Source organism: Meles meles, chromosome 4 (assembly GCF_922984935.1).
Source record: "Meles meles chromosome 4, mMelMel3.1 paternal haplotype, whole genome shotgun sequence".
NCBI lineage: Eukaryota > Metazoa > Chordata > Mammalia > Carnivora > Mustelidae > Meles > Meles meles.
Genome location: NC_060069.1, coordinates 66038248 through 66056868, shown reverse-complemented (window position 1 = coordinate 66056868; position 18621 = coordinate 66038248). Strand labels below are relative to the sequence as shown.

Below are 18621 nucleotides of genomic sequence, written 5' to 3'. Positions count from 1 at the left end.
GGTGATGGAAAGAGGCAATAGAAAAATCCTAAACACAGAGGTATTTAGTAATGCCCAGATTTCAGTGATACTGATGTTTCTTTCTGGCTTTGCCTTTGCAGGATAACCTTTTCCACCCGAAATACACTGGAGAGGACTTAACCTGTACTGTGAAAAATCTCAAAAGAAGCACACAGTATAAATTCAGGGTGAGTCAGTCATTTTGGTACCTGAACTGATTAAAAAAACAGCTGTTTCATGTTGCACCCATTTACCATTTCAAACAGACTCCATAGGTGAAAAGATTTTTAAGTTTCACCATGCTTTACATTATTAAAGTAACACTTACAGAAGGCACACTGTATTTTACATTTTTAAAGCCCAGTTTTGAGAGAGGAACCTGTTGTCGCATGCTGGAACAGACCGCATCACAGGGTGGCCGGGTGCCGGCGGCTGAGGGCACCTGAGCTGAACGCTCAGCGCACCTCGCACCCACCCGTTCCCCCCTTGCCCTTCCGTGCTTCTCCTTTTAATTTGATTTCCCTTTCACTCTCCCTCTGCCTCTCTTCTGCCCACTTCTTTTTTCTCCAGCTACTTTTATGTTTCTCTTCCGTGCCCACTCTGTCCCTACTTAGGCATTGCTGTGGTCATCAGCCACCACTGTTAATGTCACCAGAGGACTCTGCACTGTAAGGAAAAATGGAGCTCCCAGCCGCAGCCATTAGAGCGAGCAGAGTGGTGGGTGGCGCTCTCAGCCGCAGGGCTGTTTACTGATCTGGGGCCAAGCGCTGCAGGGTCTGCTAGGGCTGTGTCCTTTTTGGAGGGAGAAGTTCATCTTCTGAGTCTTCTCTTCCTTTTCCAGTTCTGGGGACCAAATGGTGTTTGACACGTAGTAGTCGTTCAGTAAATAGCTGTCAGATTATCCAGTGAAGGGTGGGACGGTTCGAGGAAAATGATAGTTTCTGATTTTTAACAAATGCTTGTTACTTGGAGCCGGCTCTGAGAACGTAGGGCTACTGCTAGCATTTCTCCACAAGGTGGCATTGCCCTCCTCTTAAATAAATAAAGGCATTTTTACCTGTTTTCCCCTCCTCATACTTTCCTTCCACAAAACAGTAAGAACCAGGAAGTAACATACTGATTTTGTTTTATGTCTTCCGAAAGGGTAAAAATTTACTCTTTCACTAAAACCCACCTTTACTGTTTCAATTGTTCATAGCTAACTCTACAGGAAATAAGTACCTCGTAAAGGAAACCCTTATAAATCAGTTGTTTGAGATTGTGAGAGAGGAAATGTGTGTGTGTGTGTGTCTATCTGTGTGAGTTTACAGATGCCTTGATCTTGCCATGTTAAAAGTACCCATTTCAGGGTTCCTGAGTGGCTCAGTTGGTGAAGTATCTGCCTTTGGCTTAGGTCATGATTCCAGGGTCCTGGGGTCCTGGGATCGAGCCCCACATCAGGCTCCCTGCTCAGCAGGAGTTGGCTGGTCCCTCTCCTTCTCTCTCTGCATTCTCTCATACATGCTCTCTCAAATAAATAAATGAAATCTTTTTTTAAAAAAATGCCCATTTCTTTAAAACCTGATCTAAAGCATGTTCATATATATATATATATATATTTTTTTTTGGTTGTGTTATAGCTGACTGCTTCTAATGTGGAAGGGAAGAGTTGTCCAAGCGAAGTTCTGGTGTGTACGACAAGTCCTGACAGGCCTGGGCCTCCCACAAGACCCCTCATTAAAGGACCAGTTACATCTCATGGCTTTAGTGTCAAGTGGGGTACGTTTTGCTACTGTTCCTATTGCTTATTATTGACAGATTTTTAAAAACTGATTAACTTCAGTAGTGACAAAGCAAAATATGAAATAAAAGGTGTTATTTGTGGAGTTTTACAGATTTGGAATGTATGTATGAGAAACAGCCAGAGAATTCCACCAACTGGTAAAATGAACAATTTTAAGAGCATTTTACTTCCTTAATGGTTTTTCCTGTATCTTTCCTCCTATACTTTAATATATTACTGATCTCAATGTAGTCATCTCTGAAAATATATTCATTCTTCGACAGCATGCTGTTACCAGATGGTCGTGATAGTTAATGTAAAAAATTGATTTATAAAATTAATATTGAAAATAAAGTTCAGACTTTAGGTATGTCATCATAAGAAATTTTGAGGTACAGAATGTTCAAGTGAAGAAAAACTAGGAAAACTTTATATCTTTGTTGTTGCTTGTATGTAACCAGAAGTCCTGAACTTCAGGAATTTTTCACTTGAGGTTATTTTGTGGTGCTTGGCGGGGGGGTATCAAGCAGAAGGGTATTGTGGTTTAACTCTGCAGCATGGATTATTTCAATGAAATGAAGGCTGTTAGAGGAGTGCCTGGGTGGCACAGCTGGTTAAGCATCCCACTCTCAATTTCTGCTCAAGTCATTGATCTCAGGGTTGTGAGATTGAGCCCAACGTTGGGCCCCGTGCTCAGAGTGGAGTCAGCTGAATTTCTTTCTCCCTCTCCCTCTGCCCCTCCCCCACATGCATTTGCATGTGTGCTCGCTCTCTCTCAATAAATAAAACTTAAAAAGAATTGAATACCATTAGAAGAAACACTTGGGAGTTATATGTAAAACTACTGACATATGTAATTATCACTAATGTGTCAAAATAGCTACCCGAAAGGCAAAAAATAAAAGGAGAAATTTAAAATAAAAGTTTACCTGGCAGCCAAGTAATATAAAGGGAATTTGAAATATTAAACTGTTGGGGCACCCAGCTGGCTCAAGGGAAAGAGCATACAACTCTTGATCTTGGGGTTGTGAGTTTGAGCCCCAGATCTTGGGATTCTTAGGTGCAGAGATTACTTGAGATTTTTTTTTCAATAAAATATTATTCAACTGTTATTGGAGGATCAACCATCGAGACATAGAACTATATCATGTCACCTAAAAATTTTGAGGCAGAATTATTAGGATATCTATTTCCTTGGAAGATGGATATGATAAAGAAACTAAAAATCTAGGTGTGCTTTTTGCTAGATTGTAAAGCTTTTTTCTCAGAAAAGCCTAGAAAGTTCCATAAATACTAAATACTTACTTTCATTAGCCATATGCTATAATATTTAACTTCATTGGGGCGCCTGGGTGGCTCATTGGGTTAAAGCCTTTGCCTTCCGCTCAGGTCATGATCCCAGGGTCCTGGGATCAAGCCCCACATTCTCTGCTCAGTGGGAAGCCTGCTTCCTCCTCCCTCTCTCTGCCTGCCTCTCCACCTACTCTAATCTCTGTCTGTCAAATAAATAAATAAAATCTTTTAAAAAAAATTAACTTCACTACTATTGTTTTAAATATCTTCTTCATGAAATGTGTATACAGTAATGGAAATGCCAAGTGAAAGAAGGGAAGAAAAGTTGCGAAATCGATACCCAAATATAGAAGTACAGACTGAGAGTAGAGTAAATTCTGCATAGTCTTGCAAAATTATAATGCAAGGTATTTTTCTGCTCAGAATAGAAAACTCTTGCAGGCCCAGAGTTAGTGGAGTAAATACCCGACATGCATAGGGCTCTGGTAATAAGCCAGCACCCCTTCCTCAGACCACCTCTTTGGTGCATGTTCTCACTGATCCACAACTTTGGCTGCATATCAGGTTCACTTGGGACCTACAGTATGCTTAATAGCAAACGGTGATGGAACAGATCATTACATTCTGATGTTTTATTTGTCTTGTCAGTGAATTTGTGCACTTTTCTTTCCTTCCCTCTCTATCTCAGAAGAATCTGGTCGCTGGTAACTTAAGCAAAGTACAGAATGACATAATGATAAAGGAAATATATATTTCACTTCATATAGAAATTATTAAATATTTTAAAATTCTCAAGTAGATTTAACTTAATTCTTAGAAAAATCAACTCATATTTTGAATTTTGCTCGTTTTACTAAATTGACTCTTTGACATTTCTAGCTCTAGAACTTTGAATAATCTGAGCACATTCTGGGTTTCTTGCTGTTTTCGCTTCTTTTGTTTTTCAAGAACAATACAATAATGGTTTTACCTTTTGCTTAAATCCAGAATTAAGGCAGTATGGTGTTACCTGACTTTCTGTGTTCTAATGATATTTACTGTTAAAAATCAGTGCCCTTTCGTAACTAATAAGGCGTTTGCTTACTTTCCAGATCCTCCAAAGGACAACGGTGGTTCAGAAATACTCAAGTACTTGCTGGAGATTACTGATGGAAATTCTGAAGGTGAAGTTTTGGGAAATTGTTTTACTCAAATCCAGTAGCAGCCCCTGTTATCCAATATGATAGACACCTTTGTAGTCATAGTGGGCATAGTGAGCAGCCATTCATTCTAATGATAGTGCTATTACAAGAAATAAAGCTGAATCACTTACTTACAGTTTTCTCTTTTACACACAGCATCAGGGATCAGAGTGTGCTTAAAAGGTACATTTTTATCATGTTTTTAAATTTTCCATGCCATTTCTTTAAACCCGTGGTCCTAATTAATAGAATAATTACATTTTCGTCCCCCTCTTGGCACACTCTCTGGAAATTCTTATAAGCAGAAGAGTGTCAGAAGCAGTTACCAGGAAGGATAGCATGGAGACAGCAAACAAGTTTGATAATCCTCAAATTCCCACATACAGTGATAGCAAACAAAACAGTATTACCGAGAGCTCGCCACAGTGTCACACTTGTTCAGCAAAGGTCTTTCTGTCTGTGGGACGTCTGAGTCAGATCATTCATCACCTGTCATACTGTGTGGATTAAGCAGTACCATGTTAATGATCAAATTCCTTCAATAATGCCTTTTAAAAAATTCTTCGATCTTTTTTCTAATAAAATTCATTAGGCTTTAATAGAAAAAAGCATAGTCATCAGAACTCTAAAAATGACATATCTCACCACTCTGATAATCCCTTTAACCACTGATTTAAAAAAAAAAGTGGTTTATGGCATATGGCAAAAAGAAAGAGCAGTAGCGCTGACTTTTACAAACAGGCGGCACAGGTGTGTGACTGTCTTCTCTTCTGTACCTCAATAGCCACCTGGAGTACTTTGGTTTTCATGTCAGTTGGCTTCTCTTTTAAGCTAAAAACATGAGAATGCTTTGAGATGGGCACAGCTGTTTTGATAGACATAAAATCATATTCTGGGCTAAAAATTTGATTTAGATTTTTATATTAGAAAACCTCCCTAGGAGAGAAATCAGGTGTATCCAGTGGCTCCTTGTGAAAATCCAAGTATATTTTGAATTTTCGTGCCTCTCTTGACCATTGCTATCCAATCGAAAGTAGACATCATTCTGTCCTTAAAGTTTTGCCAGCACATAAAGTGGGCTGTTTTTCGTTGTCCCTGTTCTCATTTGCCCCTTCACAGGTTTTTAACCAATAGTGTCAGAATAATGCTTTCTAATGCCCCCCGTCCTTGGCCCTGGTAAATCCATCCTACCAAGGAGCATGGGAAGAGTTTGGGAGGCAGGCGCCCGGCAAGGCAGCCCCCGACCCTTTCTCCCTGGTGGCATCAGCTTCCCCAGGCACCAGATCTCTCCTGGGACCCCGCTTGCTTGCTTTAACCCCCAGAAGTGGTCATAGGACTAGGTCACACTGAGTGCTTCATCTTCATTTGTCACCCTCCCAGCCATTTCTGTCTTTTAAATGAGCTCCATGAACACAGCAGACTTTGTCCCAAAGGACTCCGTCTCTAACGGGAGGATTTCACTTGACTGTGACCTCCCTGCAGATGACAGCAGGAGAAACTCTGTGGCGTATCCCAGGCTGCCCAGCAGCCTTCCCCATACCCGCTGAGCCTCCTCCCCTGATGACGGGCTCACTGCACCCTGGACCTTGCCCTCTGTGACCACTTGTTGCCCACCCCCTCCCCATGCCCACTACGGATTCTATGTGGTTTCTAGCATCCAAACCTCATAGTCAGCAAATGTAATAATGCTGGTATTGAGTAGTCTAGCCTGCAGTACTAAGTATTAAAAATGACTCCTGTGAATTTTGAATATTTAACTTTGTGAAGGAAATGGTAAGAGGACCCTTGGCTATTTAAAAAGAAAGAAAGAAAGAATAGGAGGTGCTGGTTCTCATGGCAACCACTCGGAAATTTTCCTCACCCGTAATGGTTGATCCGATGACATTTTCCGGAAGGCATAAACTCACACCTGAATGTTGTCTTACAGCGAGTCAGTGGGAGGTGGCGTACAGCGGTTCGGCAACGGAATACACTTTCACCCACTTGAAACCAGGCACTTTGTACAAACTTCGAGCATGCTGCATCAGCACCGGAGGACACAGTCAGGTGGGTTTTTGTTTTGGTGTAAACTTCTTGGGTCAAGTTCAGACAACCAATCCATACCGTCCAAATAAAATCATTTTAAAATGTGTTTGAAAACTTGAGGTTTTTAAATTGTGCTTTAGAGGACAAAAAAGCTAGGCCCCGGTGATTCTCAGCTGAATCGTGGTGTTGTCAGGTACATTTGTCACTTAGTTATTTCTTAGAAGACTCTGGCATGATCACATGTGACAGCTGAAAATTGAATGTTAACTGACATTCGTATTAGCTCAGTAAGAGGAACCTCCGTTATTGCAATGATACCAAGAGCATAGAATTTAGAGTCAAAAAGATACGACCTCTTGTACAGCTCTGCTGTTACCACATCTGGCAATTTTGAGAGGATGAGATACACTTTCCCCAAGGTGCTTTACTGCCATCTGCTGGAAAATTATTACAAAAACTGTGTAAATTTGTGATGGCAGAGCTGAATGACACCTTTGCAGTTGTGCAGTGCACAACTTACACAACTGTAGGCAGCAGCATATTCCTTATTGTCTGCTCTTAGTTTGACCTTAGATCAGCCAGTTAACATGTCAGGAGCCTTGGTGTCAGCCACACCGTGTTCTCGTACACTCAAAATAACCTCATAAATACACAGGGTGTGCCCTAGAAATCAGATAGTTATTGTCTGAATGGCTTTAACTTACATTCAGAAAGTGCATGAAAGGCAAGACAAAGTCAGACTGTCAGCCAGTGTGTGAGGGGCAGTGCTGCCTGAAAATATGGAGTCGGTCTCCTCTGCAACACTTCTCAGGAAGAAGGAAGAGTTCTGTTGAGCTGTGTGCTCCTCCCCGGTCTTGTTTTCTCCAGGCTCAGGATCAGACAGTCAACTTTCATATCACCAGCCTTACACAAACAGATCCTACAAGAAGGCCGACTTATTTTAGCATTAACAGAACCTGCTGGTTAATGTCAGACTCAGTTGATTAATAGTGAATTTATTTGCTTTTCTGCTCTGTACGTGGATGGTTTGCCATTTATGGCACATTTAAAAAGTTCATCCAGCTGTTGTTTTGTGTTCTCTTCTGTCCTCATGAAGGCTCTCTCTACTTTGGGTTTAAGGGAAAGTAATTGTGTGCTTAGAATAGACAACCCCTATCTGTGAATCTGACTTCAGAAATACTCATTTTTACCAGAGCCCTATGCAGCAGTCACTCTTTGCATACACACGAGAGAGGGTGTTGTTGCATGAAAATTATGTGTACACAAGTAGGGCATGGCATCAGAAATCTGAGCTCAGGCTTTAGCAAAATCAAAGAGTAGGATACAGTCAAAGTCGAACCATAGCACAGGAAAAGATGGGATGAAGTGTAAGAGAACACAGCCAGCCAACCCATGTTGATACTCACCACTCTGTGGCTCCTGCAGTCTTTGTTTCACAATCAGCCACTCATACTGGACACTCACATCCAAGAATTTGGTTTCACCCACCTCCTATCTCCCCCCCTTTCCCTTCTCTTCGTTATGGTGATCCACTGCCTTGTCTGAGTTTTGTTTTGTTTTTAAGTTTTCTATTTGCTTTACCCACCCCCCTTACAAAACCCCAAATCCAGTTTTGCAAATCTGTAACTCTTCTTAGATGGAGGGGAGGGAGAAGGATGGGAATTCTTATTCTCAACCTACTTTAATAATGTTTTGAATTATTTCCTAACTTTTTCAAGTCTTACATATTAATTTAATTATTTCCTCAATTGGAATAAAGATGTTTTTGAGAAAAAAATTATGTGATACACATTCAGTATGTAACCCCCTGTTGGCAGCATGTTCGGTTGGAGGGTAGAATTTGCCTGGTATGTAGAGGTCTTGTGAATTCACAGGAGCTAAGAGATGGTTCTCTCCGCTGTTTCTCCTGCAGTGTTCTGAAAGTCTCCCTGCTCGCACACTAAGCATTGCACCAGGTCAGTGTCGACCACCGAGGGTCTTGGGTCGACCAAAGCACAAAGAAGTCCACTTAGAGTGGGGTGAGTAAACACAACTTCACATTGACATTGGCAACTGGGACAATTGGAGATTGAAGCTAAGATTTAATGCTTTGTTACTAAGTCAGCAGTCTTCTGAAAACCATTGTGGTTTTGGCTGAAAATGTCCATTTTCTGTTGAACTTGTATTGGGCTGGGTTTGTGTTCTCCTGTGCACTGTCACTTCTCCTGTGCCCAACAGAGCCCCACATGCTGGGTGGGCATCTCTGACCTTCAGGGGGCACTTTCCTAGATCTTGGCAGAGCGGCCAGTCTTGTTCAGGAATTTTTCAACTTCATTCTTCAACTTCATTCACAAGCACAAATTGATTGTGATCAATTTAGAGATGAAAGTGAGAGGTGGTTCGTACGGCGACGTCCGTCCTTTTGTCCCATGGGTCCTAGCGCTCTGCAGTATTGATTCAAGTTGTTTGAGCATTTCCTGTGGTATCAGCAGGTGACAGCATGTAAACTTGCAGATATAAACCTGCAAACTCTGACTGCTTTTTCCCCACCACCTATGTCTACCACATAAAAAAACACTGCACCAACTCGGGGTCATTGACCTTGATTTAACGAGACCTTTGGTTTTAAATTAAAGAGAAGATTTTCTTCTTCTGTAGCTTCCTTTCCTTAGAGTATAAAGACATTTTGTCTAATAGTCGTTGTTTTCAAACTATGTTTTTAATGTAAGTAAATGTACTCAGACGTACTTGCTTTGGAAAGTACAGATAGTATCATTCAGAAACTCCTCCGTATCTCTTTTCTTTTGGGGTGGGAGGTGCGAGTGCTCTTCTGTGAGCCGAATACCGAGGACCAGCTACCGCACATGATGTTTTGCAAACCTGGTGGGAAACCAGGTATGATGTGGTCAGCTGGAAGCACAAGAATGTTCTGAGATGCATTCTCCATTCCCAGACGTTCCTGCCTCCGAAAGTGGCTGTGAGGTCTCGGAGTACAGCGTGGAGATGACAGAGCCTGAGGATGTAGCTTCGGAGGTGTACCATGGGCCAGAACTCGAGTGCACCGTCGGCAACCTGCTCCCCGGCACTGTGTATCGTTTCCGGGTCAGGGCTCTGAATGACGGAGGGGTGAGTACATGCCTGTACACCACAATCCAGATACAAGGTTCTAACTTCCGTATCCACCCTCCTGAAGTTCCGCAGTGGTATATAGCCAACCTTGATGACCATTAAGATCTGAAGTGATACATTGTTGTGATTGCCTATTGACCCAGTACTAGAAATTTTGTTTTGTCCTTGTATCATTCTATTTTTTTTTTTAAGATTTTATTTATTTGAGAGAGAAAGAAAGAGCATGCAAGCAAGGGGGGGGGGGGGGCAGAGGGAGAGGCAGACTCCCGCTGAGCAGGAAGCCCCATGCAATGCTTCATCCCAGGACCCCGGGAACATGACCTGAGTCCAAGACAGATGCTTAACCACCAGAACCACCCAGGTGCCCCTCATATCATTCTATTAAGGAAGAGTTCAAGGTTAATAAGAACATCACCCTTTAGATGCTTTTGGTTTGTTTGTTTGTTTTTTTAAATAATTTCCTACTTGCTTATTGACTATATTAATCAGGTTTAGGAAATTAGGATTACATAATCACTCCTTTACCATATTGTCTAAATGACCCAGCAGTATCTTAGGTTAGTTCTCAGAACTGGAGTGGGATAGAAGGTAGGGAGGCCAGCTTTTCGTTTTGCTTTGTTTCAAGGGTAGACTGGAGAACTCTTCTCGGGCCTGCCTTGTGCTCCTCTGGGAGGTGTCGAGGTGGCCTGTCAGAGACTGAGTCAATGTCTGTATTACACCTATATTGTAATTGCAGAATGATGTGGGTTGGGGGGTGATTGACGATAAGAAAAAGGTAACCAGATAGCGTCGGGCTTTGCAGCTCAGACTGCTGCTACAGAACCCCCCAGGTGTACTCACAATTTCCACGGTCAAGTCCAAACAAATAAATAGATGGAATTAATTGATGGAATTTTTAAAAATAAGGAAGTACCGCCAACAGCGGCACGAAGTTGGCAGTGACTTTTTCTCATTCTGGGTTGTCCTGCATGAGTCTGACAGAGGGGAACGTGTTGGTCTCCAGGCCATTTTCCGCTAGCCATGCTCACAGTGAGAACATTTGGTCTAAAGTAGGATCTGTACAAGCCTTTACCAGGAGCTGGATTCCTTCTAAATTCCTAGTTGGGAAGGAATTTCAGACACAGCACAACTATTGAAATTTATTAAAAAAAAAAAAAAAGTAATACTAATAAAAATGTTTTGATGAGAAGATAAGAAAACTTATGCACCTGAACTAATATAATTAAAAAGAGCATGAAAGGTGATGACCACAGATGCTGCAGAAATCATCGTACGGTTGTTTTTGCTCATTTTCCCATCCACTGTTCAGGGCATCTCCATCATAACAAAGATAAATGTGCAGCTCTGGAGCGCTCTCTGAGTTTTACTTTCTGTCTCCTCTCACTAATTTATCATCTAAAAAAATTGTCCTCAGCCTCAGTTTAATCCTGTTCTATTGAAAGCCAACCACATATCTGACTGTAGTCCACTTCTGAGGTCTGCTCCAGAAAGCCTCTCTCCCATCCACCGCCCCCCGCAGTGTATTTGCAGATTATCTTGGAAAATTTGACTGGTTTTTTGGTTGTTAGGTTGTTGTTTTTTTTTTTTTTTTTAATCTTTTTTTACCATTTTGGAAAAGCATTGTCATATACTTCATTAGCCTGGAAATTATTTTATTTTGTTCTTTGCCCCAGCTATTTGTGGTATCACAAATTCCACTATTAAATTGGGTGACTCTGGCTCTCTTGAAATAATGGCGGTTGGCTCTGAGTAGTGTGATCACTTAAGGCCTTGTGAAAAACAGAGGAGTGTAGTATAAACCTTCAAATAGTTGAAATGGTGGGGTGATGCTGAGAACATGTTAACAGGAGCTTTCATTTTCAAAATGGAAAACACCAATAACTAGAAGAAAGAGTTAGAATTTGATAACCACCAGTTTCAAGTAGGTTTTTGTGTATTGAAGAGTAAACTGTGGTGTACATCTGACCTCGTTTCCTGAGATATCCTTTGAGGAATGCTAAAACAGAATGTCATAGTGTCAAAAATCAGCATGTTTTTGTTTCTGATGTCAGAATAAAGGAAAAATGTTAAACCAACTTTGTGATCGTTGAATAAAAAGACTATACATATATAACAGACATTCACCACTCAGGGATTGAATGTAGGAAAAAACCTTATACACATCCAACTCAGAGTGAAAACCGTTAGGTAATACTTCTTTAAGCAGTTGTACTGTTGGTGCTGTTAACCTAGCTTTCATACATGCACACATATACACGTGTGCGTACAACATGCATACAGGTCTGTGTGTGTTCTCTTTTAGTATGGCCCCTATTCCGATGTCTCAGAGATTACCACTGCTGCCGGGCCTCCTGGACAGTGCAAAGCACCTTGTATTTCTTTTACACCTGATGGATGTATCCTAGTGAGTTGGGAGGTAAGTCAGGCGCGTGTTCTGCATCGACTTCTATTTCTTCTACTTTATGTGTCCCAAATGCAAGTTACAAGGAAGCTACAAAGCAAAAATTCACACGTAACACGTTAATCTCCCTTGGCATTTGCTGATGTCATTTAGAGTCAACCACATTTTATCACTTGTCAGAACGGAGAGGAAATTGAGTATCTCTTTCATGTCTTTCTTTTGTATTTGAAATATCCAGGGGCATGTTGTTTTTTTCCCAGTTCAGTTAGTTGAACACAAACATCCTAGGCTTTTCTTCTCAGTGAAATTAACTACTTGAGTTTCTGCTTTCCAGAGTCCTGAGAGCTCTGGTGCCGACATCTCGGAGTACAGGTTGGAATGGGGAGAAGATGAAGAATCCTTAGAACTCGTTTATCATGGGACAGACACCGGCTTTGAGATAAGGGATCTGTTGCCCGCTGCACAATATTGCTGTAGACTACAGGTAGGTGGACATTACTGAATGTCACTCCTAGGCACTGGTGTTCCATGAGACACTCCGGGAACTTACTCAAAGGCCTGTGATTGAGGTTGTCAAGAGGGATAATATGGAAAAGAGTCCTTTTAAGTAAAAATAAATGTAATTGTCTTGGTGTCTTAAAATTAATCTCTGCTTCTCTAGGAGGTCCTGCAACATACGATCAAAAAGTGATTCCACACCATTCTTACTTCTCCCCATCCTGATGTCTTGCTTGTGAATTCACTGAGTCAATGACCGAGTCCAAGGCAAAGGTGTGAGGGCTCCTTGGGGAAGGTTCCTTCTGTTTGAATTCTCCCAACATGGTCGTTTCAGCGGGAGAGACACTTAAAACTGGCAAAAGGCAGAAGATGTCTATGCTGGTGGTTAAATGGTTGCCAGAAACAAACATTAGGGTGATTTGGACTGTTCTGCATTAGATTACAGGATCCACCTCCCACTTCTCAGGGATCATTAACAAAGCTGGTTATCTGGAAGCTTTGACCTGGGAGTCCAAATAGGGTAACATTAAGAACAGTTGGCTCCTAGCCTAGCCCCTAAAAGTGATAGCAGTCATGAGTTTACTTTTACTTTATTGACTCGTATAAGTTATTTTTACCCCTCTGTAAAGCCTTATTGTCCTAAGAAAATAGGGTTCTTTGTCCATTTCTTTCCATTTGTTAAGTAACATTTTTTTTGAGCATGACTTTGTGCCAGGATCAAAGGATGATCAAGATAATCAAGAGGAGAGGTACAAAGATTAGTCAGATGTGGTTCTTGACCTTGGAGAAGGCTGTCTTCACACATGTGTGGACTTAAATAGATGAAGAAGCAAAGATGCCAGATTTAGGTTTCCACCTGATCTAAGTGATGAAACAAATTGCTTATTACAAGTCCATCAACATACCAGTGCCTCTGACCTCTTTGGAGAAAATATTCCCTTCGTAAATTAATTTTTCAGATCAACTGAGACTTCTCTGTTTAATTCTGAAGCCTACTTTATCATAAACATTCTGATTAAACTCTTTTGTTATGCACCTTCCTTCCTTCTTGAATGGAGCACCTGGGACATAATTAACTCTTTGTCAGTGAGTCAGGGTCACAGCACATTATCTGATCTTTATAATAGCAATGCTGAGTCACTGGGAAAAGGTTACAAAATATGTGCTACACTCCTGTTTTTGGAACAAGGCAGGATATAAATAAAGAACTGTCTGCCACCACAGGAAAGAACTTCACTGTCCTTTTTGAGTGTAAAATTTTACCAAAAAGAGAGTTGTATTGTCCAGAAGTAGGAAGATGTGACAAGTATTACAGTCTAGTAAAGTGATTTGTTAGGAAATGAATGCTCTGAGCATCTTTGAAATTAACAGTAATGGGTAAGTGTTATGGGGCACCTGGGTGGCTCAGTCAGTTAAGCCTTTGCCTTCAGCTCAGCTCATGATCCTGGGGTCCTAGGATCGAGCCCTGCATTGGGCTCCCTGCTCGACAGGAAATCTGCTGCTCCTTCTCCCTTTGCCCCTCCCCCCACTCATGCTCGCTCACTAGCTCGCTCTCACTCTGTCAAAGTTGTAAAAAATAAAACATTAAAATAAGTGTTACAGCTTTTGTTTTGAAGAGCTCGAACTACTTTCATTTAGTTTTGTAATGTGTCCTCATAAACTCTTATGAATTAAATGAGAACTGGATTTTAGAGTACATTCACTTTTGTAAGGAGTCTGCTAAATGTTTTTCTCTCTGTAAGGAAAAAAATAAACGTTTAATGACATTCATTGATACGTATTCTATATTAGGTACTGTTCTAGTTGCTGGGGATACAGCAGCGAGCGGAAACAGACAACTCTGCCCTTATGGAACTTACATCCTCATCAGGGAGTAAATTAAATGAAATAGATCCTGTGGAGGTGATAGATGATGTGATGAAAAATAAAGCAAAGAAGGGAAATAGGAAATGAGGAGGATCACAGTGGGTGAAAGCGGGGTAGGATGACGGCAAATTTAAATACGGTGTTCAGAGAGGGCTCACCGAAAGGTAGCCCTTGAGGGAAAGCCTGCAAATGTCTAGGGGGAAAGATTCCTGGACAGAAGGGCAGCAAAGGACAAAGGCCCTGAGGCAGGAGCAGACTTGGTGTCCTGTGAAACAGCAAGGAAGCCGGTATTCCTGGGGCAGAGCAAGTGAGGGGGAGACTAGTAGGTGATGAAGTCAGAGTGGCAGTGGGTTTGAGAGTGAGGCTGGTGAGCAGATCAGATAGGGTCTTGCAGGCTTTGGGAAGACTTTGAAGTATATTCTGAATATGGTGGGAGGCCGTGGAAGGGATATGAGCAGTATCACTGTGCTTGCTAGGAATACAGAATATCAGGCAAGGGCTGACACCCATATACCAGCGAGGAGTTCATTACAGGAGCCAGAGGAGAGAGAGTTGAATGTGTTGGACCAGGCTTTGGTGCGGGATGTGCTCTGGGCCTGGATTGGGGGATGAGAGGAGGAAAGATGTCCAGTGATGTCTCTGGGATATGACTTGAACAACCTGAGGGATGAGAGGCACTACAGCAGGTGCAGTGTGGTTTTTCGGTGAAGAGGAGGGGTGGAGATGAAGGGACGGTGCGGACACTTGAGTTCAAGATGTCTCCTTGACGTTCAAGTGGAGATGTCCCAAAGGATATACTGGGCTGGCATTCGCAGTAGTGGTCTGAGCTACACAAGTAAATTTGGGAGTAGGATATAAATAGTATTAGGGTATAATATGGCATTTATCCCTGGGATATGATATAAATGGCATTTACCCCTGGGACAACGTGATTCCTCGAGGAGTTAGAGATTTAAAAAGAAGAAGAGGAGGTATCCATGGCCTGAGCCCTGGTGGCCTTCAGTATTGAGAGATCCAGGTGATAAGTAGCATCCGGCAAAGGTGGTTGAGAAGCAGCTGCAGGTCAGTAGAAACGAGAGTATGGCCCTGGAGACCCATTGAATAAGTATTTGATAGAGCAGTGAGTAATGAAGCTCTCAGCTCTTGTGCTCAGGTAAAATCAGAAAGGGCTGTATAGCAGTTTATCATTCACATGGAAAGCTGTGGAAGAATACTTGCATTTACTGTCTACCCCAGATGGTTACTGGGGAGTTGTCACAGGGCAGCATATAACCTGAAGTGGGCTGTGCAAACACAAAGTGTTATTTAAATTATTTCTCATAAAAGGTGATGATGGTGATATTATCTTCTGCTTTATTAACAGAGACGTTGCCATTGACATCTGTGGGGAAAGTTGGTTGTGAAAAGGGAACATTTTCTGAGATTAAGCTCTACCCAGATTTCTAGAAGTAAATTGCGTGCAGCGCCTAATGCGAAGGCATTAGGATTCACATTGGGGTAACGTGGACTTTGCTTGCCCTTGTCTTTTTAGGCTGTCAATCAAGCTGGAGCAGGACCATATAGTGAGCTTGTCCTCTGCCAGACACCAGCGTCTGCTCCTGACCCTGTCTCCACTCTCTGTGTCCTGGAAGAGGAGACCCTCAATGCCTACCCTGATTCACCTTTCGTGTGCCTTGTACTGAACTGGGAAGAGCCGTGCAATAATGGATCTGAAATCCTTGCTTACAACATTGATCTTGGAGACACTAGTATCACCGTGGCCAATACCACCACCCATGTTATAAAAGACCTCCTTCCAGAAACCACCTACCGGTGAGTGCAGGAAAGCAGAAATAAAGTTGTATCAACACATCAGTACTCACGGCTCTAGACCCTTCAGGTTCTAAAGGCCAAAGAGTGAATTCTAATCATTCTTAGTTAATGTATTTAAGAGTACGGAATGCAGATACATCTTGAAAACTTGTGTTGCTTTGTTCTTTGTATGTCGGTTACAAATTTATACAATTCCTAACCCTTGAGGGGGAATTTTACCTGCTGCTTTAAATTAGTTCTTCCCTCTTGGTCTCTAGTAAGCCACTTTTCTTAAGCCACTTTTCTTCGTACTTTTACCCTGGACTCATGTTTCTCTGTGGACACCAACTGTCCTCAGCATGTACTTACCCACCTCCCAAGCAGTGCTTCACCATTCTTTGGTTCCCCCAAAGCAGACACAGTGTTACAATGCATTGGTGATGTAGCTTGTACTCAGGGTTTTTGCGGGGGAGGGGAGAGCAGAGAAAAAAGTTACATTACACATTACTGAGCAAAGCTCAGTTAGCATCTGCATTCTTTCTCCCCCACCCCGGAATTCTTAGAAAGCCAGCAACCTCCCCTTCCTCTGCTCACACATCTTCTTCTCCAACGTGGCCTCTTGAAATTTCAAATTATTTAGCTCTGTCTCCAAGTTGCCTTAACTCCTTGAAAACGGACAGTGTACAGTTAGCATTAGAGTCCAAGAAGCAGCTGTAGTCACTGAGGTGTGCCTTCTCGGAGCATCTCCCTCAGTCAGGTTCCAGACAGTCCTGATTTATGATGGCGTGAAAGCAATGCACATTCAGTAGGAACTGGATTCTGATTTTGCATTTCGAGCTGTTCCTGGACTAGCGGTCGTGTGGTCTGACCCTGACTCTCCTGTGGATGGGCACTGGCCTTGAGCCGCAGCCCCCAGGCCACCACGCGATCAGGAGTGTCCCCAACCGTTGTGCTCACAACCATTCTGTACCCATGCAGCCTTTCTGGTCTTCAAGTTCAGACCAGTACTCAGTACATCACAGGAGATAGTCAGTACTTGATTATACAAGAGGCTTTGTGATCGAGGATTTTCCCAACAGTAGAGGCCAATGTAAGTGTCCTGAGCAGGTTTAAATTGGCAAGGCTAAGCTTCAATGTTTAGGTGTATTCAGTGCATTTCGACTTACATAACGAGGGGTGCCTGGGTGGCTCAGTCGGTTAAGTGTCTGCCATCGGCTCAGGTCATGATCCCAGGGTCCTGGGATCAAGCCCAGCGTTGGGCTCCCTGCTCAACAGGGAGTCTGCTTCTCCCTCTGTCCCTCCCCTTGCTTGCGTTTTCTCTCTCGCTCTCTCTCAAGTAAATCTTTAAAAAAAAAAGAAACTGACTTATATAACTAGATTTATTTTTGCTTTTCAAAAGCAATGACGGGTTCGTAAAAAATCTCTTTTGGGTATAGTACTACAAACACTGTGTGTCTGTGAAACAATTCTAGACTAGACCCTATCCTTGCCCTCAGAGCGCTCACAGAACTGAGGGACACTTACATAGTAGTAGTAGGACAGTAGGTTATTATGACATCACAGGCTGAAAATAAAATTGTGTACAGAATCCTGTTGGTATTTCAGAGAGGAAAACCCAGGTTCGGAGTGTGATCTCAATGCTTTGAAGTGGGACTTGAGAAAGAAACTAAATAAAATGGGATATGACTGAGATGAAGAGACAGGCCAAGGGTATTCTTTCATTTTTAGCCTTTTAGCCATTCTAAAAAAAACCAGTCCTCACTCATGTTTGCTGACCACATGCCAAGCATCTGTTGTGTCTAGAGTTCTCTAACCAGGTGCTGAGGAAATCCAGCGATGACTAAATCCACACCTTGCCCTCAGGGAATTTCCCCAGTGATGATGCGCTAAGGAAAACCTCACCATGAGGTGTATCTCTGGGGAAAAATGACCAAGAGGATGTCATTCCCCAGCTCTCCAGAATATTGCCTGACCTCATCCCTCTGGTGGAAAAACCTTAGAAGAAGCCACACTGGTTCAGGGGCTCACAGAAAGGTTTTGCCTCCATTCTGATCCACACCCATGTCTACCCCAGAGTAAACTCAGACTCTCAGGTCAGCTCTCTGAATGTTTGGATCAGAAATCATAAAAGGTCCTTTTTGTTTTTTTGGTTTTTTTGTTTTTAATAAAATTCTTGTAGGGCAAGATGTTAGTCCAAGATTTTTGCTTCTTGCAGGTATTATATCTACCTTAAAGGTGAAGTAAGTGACTATAAATCTTCAAGGTTTATTGAAGGATCTGCTCATGGGGGAGTGCTGACTCTTCTTACTCAATGTACAGTCTGATGACTTTGAGAAAGAAAGCTAGAGCTCAAAGATTTATATGAAAGAACAGATACAGGACTCTTTGCTTAATAATGAAATAGCATTCACAGTGGAAATTACGAGAAATATCTTCCACAAAAATGATGATTTAAAGACATGTTCAAAAGTCCCTCTCTGAGGTGCCTGCATGACTCAGTCGGTTAAGTGTCTGCCTTCGGCTCAGGTAATGATCCTGGGATCTTGGGATCGAGCCCATGTCGGGCTCTCTCCTCAGCAGGAGCCCGCTTCTCTCTCTCTCTCTGTCAAATAAATAAATAAAATCTTACCCAAAAAAAAGTCCTTCTCAAGGTGCCTGGGTGGCTTAGTTGGTTAAGTGTCTTCCTTCAGCTCAGG

General features: G+C 42.2%; 1 protein-coding gene across 2 annotated transcripts in view; it reads left to right on the top strand.

The window, feature by feature from the left end:
* The window catches only part of FNDC3B (fibronectin type III domain containing 3B), a 339247-nt gene that overhangs the window by 284613 nt on the left and 36013 nt on the right, over nucleotides 1-18621 (top strand). For both annotated transcript variants that reach the window (XM_046002797.1, XM_046002798.1), the window contains exons 14-22: nucleotides 102-188; nucleotides 1620-1758; nucleotides 4147-4218; nucleotides 6164-6282; nucleotides 8174-8279; nucleotides 9194-9366; nucleotides 11672-11785; nucleotides 12105-12254; nucleotides 15666-15946. In XM_046002797.1, the coding sequence (XP_045858753.1) occupies nucleotides 102-188; nucleotides 1620-1758; nucleotides 4147-4218; nucleotides 6164-6282; nucleotides 8174-8279; nucleotides 9194-9366; nucleotides 11672-11785; nucleotides 12105-12254; nucleotides 15666-15946 (1241 nt within the window). The remainder of the gene's footprint in view (nucleotides 1-101; nucleotides 189-1619; nucleotides 1759-4146; nucleotides 4219-6163; nucleotides 6283-8173; nucleotides 8280-9193; nucleotides 9367-11671; nucleotides 11786-12104; nucleotides 12255-15665; nucleotides 15947-18621) is intronic.